Source organism: Echinops telfairi, unplaced genomic scaffold (assembly GCF_000313985.2).
Source record: "Echinops telfairi isolate 266 unplaced genomic scaffold, ASM31398v2 ScPeMD7_7412;HRSCAF=8450, whole genome shotgun sequence".
Lineage (NCBI taxonomy): Eukaryota > Metazoa > Chordata > Mammalia > Afrosoricida > Tenrecidae > Echinops > Echinops telfairi.
The window spans coordinates 12042466-12053656 of NW_022111312.1; the positions used below are offsets into that span (position 1 = coordinate 12042466).

General features: G+C 42.9%; 1 protein-coding gene across 1 annotated transcript in view; it reads left to right on the forward strand.

Annotated features, from left to right (window-relative positions):
• Window positions 1-7573, forward strand: part of P2RX7 (purinergic receptor P2X 7) — a 59386-nt gene extending 51813 nt beyond the window's left edge. Inside the window, exon 14 of the mRNA XM_045296784.1 lies at window positions 7496-7573. Coding sequence (XP_045152719.1) covers window positions 7496-7512 — 17 coding nt within the window. The 3' untranslated portion in view covers window positions 7513-7573. The remainder of the gene's footprint in view (window positions 1-7495) is intronic.
• The last annotated feature ends 3618 nt before the right edge of the window (window positions 7574-11191 follow it).

Genomic DNA, 11191 nt, shown 5'->3' on the forward strand with positions numbered 1-11191 from the left:
AGTCAGGGGAAGTAAGGCTGGACAGGAAGCTAGGGATAGATTGAACAGACCCTTGTAGGTCATGCCTCTTTGTCAGTGAGTCCGTTCCAACTCATTGTCCAGAGCAGGGAGTTTCCTCTTTATTCTAAAACCATTGGAGGTCCTGTAGGACTTTAAGGAGGAACCTGATAATATCATATTTGATATATTTTTGTAAGATCACTCTGATCATGGTGTGGGGGCGAACTACGAATGGTAGTAGATACGGTTTTTAATTTTCATTTCGGTCTCTCTCTATGCCAGGTAACGTATCCAAATACGCAGCAAAAAGTGGATGAATTCTCTTTTCTTGCTGCCTCTTCCTCTTGGGAAATTATTTTTTTTTAAAGGTTGAGCGCAAGAAAAGAGAAGGAAAAACTCTGGTGCACTTCCAGGTTTAGAATACCCACTGTCTCGAGTCTGTAGGGTTGAAATAGCTTGTTGAGCAAGGGGCATACTGAACTTAGAGACAGATTCAGTAGGTGGTGTAAGGCTGAGAACTAAGACTTCACAGTACTGGCCTCACATGGATTCACTTGTGTGAGCACCACGTCATCAAACAGGCCTAGCCAGGCCTCTAGTCCCTAGAAGCAGAAACTCAAGTCAGTCCTCCAGGTGGGAAACCTTCCATGTCCATGTCCCCTGACAGCTCTTTCTACTCTCTTTTGAAGAGATTGAGATGCTACTGTCTTCTTTCACTTTTACTGTCATCGTTCAGTTTCCTGTTTTCCATTCCCAGAAAGGTTCTTACTCATAGTTCCAAAATAAATAATCATCTATGGAAAAGATGTCATATGGCTAATATTGCACAAACAATTTCTTATAGCAAGATGAATGTAAGATTAGTCCCAATGGGTGGAGATTCACGATATCTCAAATATCTGGCTTTTCCAAAATGCTATGATTCTCCATTATCCTATCAAACACCACACCTCCCCTTAGGGACTCTGCAATTTGTCCCAATGTCTCAAAGAACTCACAAGCTGCTAAGGAAGTGGCTTATGTGGGAGTGGGTGCTGGTAGGTCCCAAATCTGAAGTTCAGACATCAGCTCAGGGATACTTCTCATCCACAGGACTGTAGAAGCTGATGAATCAGGTCAGCTGGGAGGCCACAACTTGAGTCCCGAGAATTAGAAGTCAGGCAGAGGCAAGTCAAATGCAGGACCCAAAGCAAGAGAGAGAAACATCCAAAAGTGAAAGCAAGTCTCACTTGCTTAGCCAGGCCCAAAAGCACACCAGGGCTCACATCAAGATGGCTTCTCCATACCCGGGCCAACAATCTTTTGAGGATGGTAACAGATACCTGATTTGTGTTTGTCATGGGGACTCAACACCAGCCTTCTGCTCCAGCCCAGTTGGCAAGGGGAAGTCACAGAGACGGCTTTGATGGAGGTATGGTTTTGCCTTCTGTGGACCATACTACCCAGAATGGTGATGTGAGCCATAGCCTGTAAGAAGGTGCGACTCAAAATACATTCCACCTTAATCCGGTCCTATTAGCATAACAGATAAACTCCTTCCAAAATGGATGTAGAGGCTAGAATTTAAAATACATCACAAAATGGAGACAGACAAAAGAGCCATAGTAAGTAATTGACTGCATCTCATACAGTGCTTGGTAAAGTGGAGGGGCAGCAAAAAAGAGGAGGGTCGTGGGTGAGATAGAGATGGGCTCAAACATAGGAATATCTGTGAAGATGGCACAGGACCGGGTAGTGTTTTGTTCTTTTGAATATCGGGTTGCTATGAACTGGAACTGCACCTAACAACAGCAATAAACAAATACTCTTAACTCTATTGAATTATCAAGGTCGCATGAGCCTTTGTCCTCAGGAATTGGAGAAGGAAGCTCTCTATACTATCTGGCTGTTTGAATGAAATCATTACCATATTAGACAGATTGACGTAAGGGCCAACTCAAACATGCACAGTGGTGCAGTCGGGAAGACCTTCGACCTTGAAACCAACCTCCTGGGTTCAGTCCTGGCTCTGCCGCTTATTGGCTGAGCAGCCTCAGGAGCTTATCAAACCCTTATGAACTTAGCTGTGTCCAAGATTGCTTTGAATATTAAATATTTTGAGCATACATGTATGTAAGGCACTTAGCACACTACCTGACACAGAGTAAGCACTCAATACATGCTAGCTATTATGATGATTAAAAATGTTGCTCATATGTCTAACGAGGTTAGGTATCATTCTTCTTTAGACGGTACTCAAGCACCACTCCAGCTCCAAGGCCATAGATTAAACTAACCTTTGACTATCTTAAACAGTTTTAAGGCAGTTTAAACACATACAAGAGAGAATTCACTAGCTCTGTGACCTCCACCCACTCAAATGTGTTATTCAAGAACTCATAAACTCAGTTAGTAGCACCCACCTTCTAACAGTAGTGACCTCAGAGAATAAAACAGCCTCTGAATGATATGATACCTAGAGTAACCTGTCAAAGTGCCTAGTCACTTATTGGCCCAACTAATTGATCAATGATCCAAGTTAAACTAGGGATAGACGCACAATCCTGTTAAAGAGTTCATATCAACAACAGGATTTACGACCTCAACATTGGATGCGGACATGCTGGTGGTGTAGCAGCTATCAAAAGTTTGTTCAATGATTACAGTTCTACATGACCTGAGTTCAGACTAGAGTAATCCAGCTCTGTTTTTAGCTATGAAACGATTCCCCCTTCTTCAAAAGGACAAGAGAAAAAAAAGCCACCTTCCCAGAAAGAAACAAGGGTCAAATTCAATACTGCCACCCCTGTCTTCCCAATTTCATCAATCCACTCAACAAGCATTTAGTGAGCACTGAAGCAGCTCAGTGCTAGGGACAATCAGGTGAGGTCCTAATCCCAGGTTCTTGTGAATGTGGCCTTGTTTGAGAAGAGGGTCTCTAAAGATACCAGTCAACCCTAGGTCATGCGGAGGCCAGTGGGCCCTAAGCCCATCTGAGTGGTGTGTCCTTATGAAAGAGGAGAAACACAGAGGGACACAGAGGAAAGCAGAAGCAGCATAGACATTATGCATCTAAACGCCAAGAAATTCCAAGGATTTCTAGAACCAACCAAAAGTTGGAGGAGAGGCAGGGGATAGATACCATTCCAGAGCCTCCAGAAAGAATCAACCCTACAGACATGCTGATTTTTATTTCTGAGCTCCAGCTCTGTGGGGCAATGCATTTCTGCTGTTTTAAGCCCCTTGCCCTGTGGTATTTTCGTGTGGCAGCCCTGGGACACAGCCAGATACTGTTCCATTTCCTCATGCCCTCCCTCCACATGCCATAGCAACGTGTCTTCTTAAAAAGCACTCCTTCTGTGTTCAGCACCACCTCCAGAAAACCAGGAGAATGCTCTCTGAAAGCAAAATGAGGGAAGCCACTGGTTGGCGTGCATTAACCTATTCACCTTTGGCTTCCTTGAGGTGACATTCAAGGCTTGGCCTTGCCTTGCCACCCAGCAGATAATTTTCTACTGCCTGAGAAGAGTGGCTCGGGAGATAGACAAGGCTTTCTACTCCAATAGACACAGTCGCAGGAACTCACAAGGGCAGTTCTACCCTGTGAGTTAGGCAGGTCACTGTGAACTAGAATTGACTTGATGGTAGTAAGTTTGAGAAGAGTAAATCTATATTCATCTTCAGAGAAAACATAAGGGAGGAAGACCACAGAGCCAGGCTTGTGTGTCCTGTAGCCCTTCCCTTGCTCCCGTGGGAGTTCATGCCTCAAGCAGGGTGTGGAGTTAGCTTTCACTTCCTCGGGCTTCAGCTGCATTCACTCCTGTGTTGCTGAGAGGGGACTAGCTCTGTCCCTGCAAAGTGGGGAGTGGAGCAACCTGTAGTCGGCCAGGCGACAGAGGCAAGTGACTACTGTGATTGGTTCTGCCTGGTGGAGGCTAAAGAATGTGTTAGAAGGGTCCCATCCAAAAAGGGCTGGCACTGGCCTACCATCAGAGATGGTAGGGGCACTTTCTTCACTGAAACAAATCCAAACGGTAAAGGGGAACAGGAACTGAGAGCGAGCAGCACATTTTAGAAGAGGAAGGTGCCTGAGCTAGGGAGGCCCCGTGAGAAGCACACTGAGGCCAATCCCATCTCCAGAGACAAAAGAAACAGAGTGCTCGACAAAGGGGCATATACAAGTCCCTCCAGAGACAATATATTTCAGTGCAATGAGGAAGGCGGTGCCTCATGCATAGGAGCATGTCTCCACTGGAGGCACTGGGCTGGGACTGACTCACACAGACTTCATCTGGGTTTTCTTATTGGTAAATGAAGAAGCTGGGTCTAAGGATGATCTCTTAGGTATGCGCTCACTTTGGGCATGTCATCAGAAAGGATCACTTGCTAGAAAAGGGTCTCATGTTTGTTAGAGTAGAGGGTCAATAAAAATGAAGGAAGCCGTCAATGAGACGAACTAACACGAAAGTTACAACAGGCTCAAACATACGGGCAGTCATGAAGGTGGCGGAGAACTTGGCTGGGGTTAGTTCTGTTACCTGAGGCTGCCCATGAATTAGAGCTGACTTGTAAATCTAAAATGCTCTCTTCTGTTTATGAAATGAGATGCCTTTAGACTTGACATTCAGCAAATAGGAAATGCTTCCTCACTGCCTTGTCAGTGGGCAATGAATGTGTTGTGTTCGCTAAAATCTCAAGTCCTTACCATGGCCGTTATGGTCCAGGTTGACCACTTAGGGCCCTCGCTCATGTCCTCACTCCCCTGCTCACTCCCCTCCATCACATTGCTCTTCTTACTGCCCCTGCAGCACACCTAGCTCATTCCCACCGCACAACCTTGGCACTTCCTATGCTCTCTGCCTGGGATACTCCCACCTGACTCCATCACACACCCAGGTCTTAGCTCAACTGCATCTAAAAAGGGAGGTGTCCCTTGAGTTTACAGACACAAAAAGAACCCGACACTCCAGAATGCACACACCTTAAAGGTGCACAAAGAACCGTTATAGAGCAGTCACGCGTGAGACCCTGTATTTCCCCCAGTACATTTCCAACTCAGGAGTCAGTTTCTCCAACCAGAGTTCAATGACATTAAATATTAATTTCTAAATTGTAGGTATTAAAAAAAAAAAGCTTGGAATCTGAATAGAAAGATGACTACATGCCTTGGGAATACTTAGAACTGGATGATAATGAAAACTCCCATGGCCAAATTTGGAACACAATTAATATAGCACTTTAAGGGGAAATTGACTGTTTTTTGTTTGTTCAACAGTTTTGTTGGTAAATAATATATATAACACATAATTCAATCATTCAATCATATCAAGGAGTATTGTACAATCACCCCCACATCAATTTTAGAGCATCCCCCCACCATGGTTAAATGGCCTTTAAGATGAGTTATGTAATCACAATCCGTTCTCCCTCCCATCTTCATTATTTATTCCTGAAATCCCCTTCCCCTCCCTATGATCCACCCCGGTATTCACTATGTCCCCTTGTATCAGTTATTATCATTTTTCATCCACTCTTCCTGTTCTTCACAGCTGGGAGACCCAACAGAAAACAATAAAAGACAAAATCACACTAAGGTGGCAAGGTTAAAAACATAATAGTATACAGACAAAGAAACGGACTGTTTTATGGAATTGACTGTTTTACAGACATTTATCAGGAAACAAGAAGGATGAACACAGGAATGAGCTGAGCATTCAACTCAAATGGGAAAAGAGCAACAGAGCAAACTCAAAGAAACAAGAAGGAAAAAACTAATTCGGGCAGGAAGCAATGAAATTTGGTAACTGAAACCATTACCAAAATATGAAACGATGAATAAGATACAAGGTCTTGTTATCAGTGTGTCTAAGGGAAAACAAACAGAATAAAACAGGCAATGTACTTAAGTCAGAAGAGGGAGTTTTGAACATATTAAGACTATCACAGTCAATCACATGCTGATAAAGGTGACGGGCTTTCCTTGAATTTTATTATGATGATTATTTATTCAGTTTAGATTTTGAAAGCAGCCTTTTTTTTTTTTATTGATTGTCACATAAAACGAATGCAAGCTAGGGTGTTCACAGATAAACCCAAGCACCAAGGACAGAGGCAGTACCAATAAGCACAACAGAAGAGCAGGCTAGCAGAGTTGTAGTTAAGTGCCTGGTCCTGTGCCAGCCTTACAATTGTTCTCATGTTTGAGCCCCTCGATGCAGACACTGTGTCAATCCATCTTGTTGAAGATCTTTTTTGCTGCCTTGCTACTTTACCAAGCATGAAGTCCTTCTCCACGGACTGGTCTCTCCTTAGTGTTCACTATTCAGTGCACACACAGCTGAAGGCCCCCAACCACCCAGCACGATGAGGACAAAAATTCTTCTCCACAGATGCAGCCAATAGGCCAGGTAATAGGACAACTGCAACGGACCCCAGGGAGGGCTCTTGGATCTGCTGATAATGGCTCTGTGCCCCTGCATCACGGTTGATAGCAGTGCACACATCATGTGTATGAGGGGTAAAGGGGTACCAAATACATATGTGGGGCAAATGTTCAAGGGAATCCTCCACCAGGTAGCACAAACATTTAACCTACTCTGCTGTCAACCGAAAGGCTGGAGGTTCAAGCCCACCCAGAGGCCCTCAGAAGAAAAGCCGGACAATCTACTTCTGAAAAAAAAAACAGTCATTGAAAACCCTATGGGCCACCATTCTAGTCTGACACAGACAGGGTGGCCAGGAATCAGCGTCAATTTGATGGCAACTGGTTTAGTTAAATCTGTATTTTAAAATGCTGTACTTAAAGAATGCATCAGAAAACTTCCCGTAAAGCGTTGACTTAGGATTTGAGCTTTATTATTTCTACTGGTGGTGTAGTGGTTACCCATTGGGCTGCAAGCCACAAGATTGGAAGTTTGAAACCATCAGCTGATCTGAGGGAGAAAGCCAGGGCTTTCTACTCCCATAAATAATTACAGTCTAAGAAACTCACAGAAGCCCTTCTACTCTGTCCCATACGGTCGCTATGAGTCAGTATTGACCAATGGTAGTGAGTTGTAATCACATTGTACTAATTAAAATTTTAAAGTTTGATTTTCTAGTGTAAGAATAGTATTCCGTAGCAGTCACTACTGGCTGCTAAGGTACTCTTGTGGCACAGTAGTAGGTTAAGCAGTGGGCTATTAACTCAAAGATGGGTGGTTCAAACCCATCAGCCTCTCTGTGGGAGAGAGATGAAGCAGTTGCTTCCATAGAGAAGATGGACCCTGAAACCCTGTGAGCAGCTCTGCCTGTGCTCAAGGCTCACTGTAGGCCAGAATGGACTTGGAGGCAGTAGATGGCTATTGGCTGCTAGATTGTTCTTGAGACGTTGCTCCACTAACCATGAGATGCTGACTGATTAGATGCTCACGTTCAACTGCTGGAAGGTGGATGTAAGGCTACTCTTGCCAGTACAAGATACTGTTGATAGAGATGTTGCCACCAAAATACTAAGTTTCCCTTCCTCTTTTCATAGTATCTGACCACGATTAAAACTTATCTCATTTTCAACTCTGTACCGGAAGGCTAACGAGATGGCAAAGATGTAACTTCATTGAAATAATTCCACAAACTGACACTTTGTAAGTTGTTTAAAGATACTTTCTGAATATCGCAAAAGCAGGTTAAAGATTGTTTTTCCCCCTGATATTTTCCATTTCTAACACTTTGAACGTGTTTTCAGGAGAGACCAGTCCCTGGAGAAGGACATCATACTTGGCAAAGTAGAGGGGCAGCGAAAAAGAAGACGACTCTGCACGAGATGGGTTGGCACAGTGATTGCAACAGTGGCTCAAACCTAAGAACAATGGTAAGATGGCACAAGGCTAGGCAGTGCTAACAACATCTTTGCATGTCTTGTATTGCACATAGATTTTATAAGCCTTTGATGGCTTGAAAAGTAAATATTGTCCCTAATATGATCATTGTTATGATCTAGCCAATACAATCTTTCCCAATTGTCTGTCCATCTCTTTTCTTACTTATTTAAAAGTTTTCTGTTTTCTTATTTAACTATTTTAAATTAGTTATTATTTAAAACAAAATAGCTTTTCAATCAATTATTCTGAAGTTTATCCTAGCAATCGAAAATATGGGCCCTTTAACAGAATTTCAGTTTCTATAGCACTTAAAGGTGCTTCCCACTCCATCTACATCCAAGAGTGAATATTCTCATATTAACCACAAATTCCCATGATAGGCCTTATTCCTATCCCTGACATTGAGACTGATGAGAGATGATGATCACTTAGGTGGCTTCATGACCACTGCGATCATTCACAAGGTCAGGGCTGCCCGTACTGATGGTGAAGTATGTAACCACTGGACCTTCTAAAGAGTGAGGCCGAAACCAAAGCCAAAAGGCAGAAATAGGCCCGACACAAGGCTTGAAGTGAATTGTGTTTCCCTCCTCATAAAGAGGCTTGAAGCAGGGAGCAGGCTAGATGCTGAGCATTCTGGATGATCCACAGGACAGAGCATCTTCTGCCTTCAACTGACCCAAAGGAAGTGGTCACAGTTGGTCACTCACTCACCTAGTGGATTCCTTACTGTGCTGAGTGGAACACATGAGATGGAAAGACCAGAAAAAGGGGAAGCAATGAAAAAAGGGACAGAGTACCACTCTACACAAATACCTCCTGTCATAATGCTAACTTGTAACTGCCCACCATACAGCTCGCATGTCTGGGCATAACTCATATCACACACCTCTACCACTTGAGTTATAACACCACACAGAAGCATGGGGTTCAATTGTTCACTAGCTACACATAAGGGCACAAGACGTTTGGCAGAATCCAACACCCATTCCTGATAAAAACACTCAACAATTGCTTCTCGGCCTTTTGGCTAAGATCAAGAGTAAAACCTTACTCAACAAAAGGAATTAAAAAGAAAACTTTCAATATAATAAAGGCCACATATAAAAAAAACAACAGCCAATATCTCGCTCAAGGAGGAAAAGCTGAAAGCATTCCCCCTTGCTAATGGAAACTAGACAAGGAGACCCCTTACCACCACTCTTATTCAGCATTATGCTGGAAGTCTTAGCCAGAACCAATAGACAAAAAAAAAAAAAGATGCCAAAGGAATCAAAATGGGCAAAGAAGTAAAACTATTTGCTGATGATATCATTTTATATGTACAAAACCCAAAGATTCAACTAAAAAAAGTTGAAAACCATCAAAAGATTGGCAATGTGACAGGATACGGGATTAACACACCAAAATTAATAGGATTCCTGCATACTAATAAAAAGAACTTTGAAAAACAATTGGGAGAATTCCAATTTCCCCAAGATTATGGGTTGAATTGTGTCCCCCAGAATATGTGTGTAACTCATGCACCTGTAAATATGACCCTGTTTGGAAACAGGAGCTTTCTTCTCTATATTAATGAAAACGTACTAGAATAGGGTGGATCGTCACTTCTGAGTTATCAAAAGAACAGAACAGACACAGAGACACACGGGAAAAGATATCAAGGAACACCAAGGGATGTCAAAGATGGTCAAAGATCGCTGGGGAGCACTGGAAACCAGGAGAGAGGCTCACAGAAGAAATGGACATAGCCAAGACTCTGATTTGGACTTTTCGTTTCCAGAGATGTGAGATTGGAAGGCATTCATGACAAGGGACTCAATCAACCCAACGATCGGACCGAGCAATTGTTCATTCAACCCGCTCATCTTTTTCCCTTGGAGCAGCTGATGCATTTGCACTGCTGACCTTTTAGTTAGCTGCCCTACGTTCAACCTGTGCCACCAGGGCTCATATACCAGGTATGTACATACATATCCTCAGCCAGCGTCTCTTTCTAAATTTGCTACATTCACACAAACATCTATTTTTAGGCCTACATTCCAAAGACGTAGAGAACACTTCATCTTACAGAACCTGTACATAAGTGTGGGTCTTTTCTTTCTAAAATTTTTTAATTAATCATTTTATCGTGGTGCCTCTTACAAATCCTTTAACAATTCATCATTCAATTGTATTAAGCACACTTGTACATAATGTTGCCATCAACATTTCCAAAACATTTTCTTTCTACTTGAGCTCTTGGTATCAGCTCCTTTTTGCCTTCCCTTCCCCACCCTCCCACTCTCATGAATCCTTGATCAATTATACATTACTGTTGGTTATGTCATGTCTTACACTGTCCATTGTCTCCCTTCACCCACATTTCTGTGATTCATTCCCCTGGCTGGTGGGCTATATATCCAACCTTGTAATGAGTTCTTCCTTTCTTCCCATCTACCCTCCTCCCCCATTCCCCTTACCCTCATGATATCGCTATTCCCACTACTGTTCCTGAGGGGGTTATCTATCCTGAATTCCATGTGTTGAGAACGCTTATCTATACCAGCCGGATTTGTAAGGTAGAGTGGATCATGGTAGTAGAGGAGAGGCAGCATTCAGGAACTAGAAGAATGATGTGTTTTGTCGGTCCTACACTGCACCTTGGTTGAACTGTCTCTTCCTTGTAACCCTTCTGGAGGGGGTATCCAATTGTCTACAGATGGGTTTTGGGTCTCCACTACAACCCCCCTCTTTCACATCGATATAAATGTTTGTTTTGGATCTTTTGATAACTGATACCTGATCCTGTCAACACCTCATGATCACACAGGTTGGTTTGCTTTTTCCAGGTGGGCTTATTTGCTTCCCTGCTAGCTGGCTGCTTGTTTAACTTCAAGCCTTTAAGACCCCTGATGCTACCTTTTGATAGCCAGGCACCATCCACTTTCTTTACCACATTTGCTTATGCACACATTTTGTCTTCGGTGATAGTGTCAAAAGGTGAGTATCAAAGAGTGCCAGGTTATTAGAACAAAGTGTTCTTGTGTTTAGGGAGGCCTTGAGTACAGGCTCAAAGCCTGTCTGCTATCTTAATACTTAACCTATAAATATATGTACATTGGTCTTTATCTCTTTCATAATTACATATATAAAAATTAATATATTTACATTGATAATATAGTTACATGTATACAGGTATAGCTACTTATAGCTATACCTTTATAAATAGCTTTTGCCTCCTACTTCCTTCCTCTATTTTGTTTCACCTTCCTCCGGTCCTACTATCATGCTCACCCTCCATTTAGTTCTCAGTAATTCCTCTTGGATATACTGCACTTGATCAAACCCCACCAGGCATTATACCCCCTCCT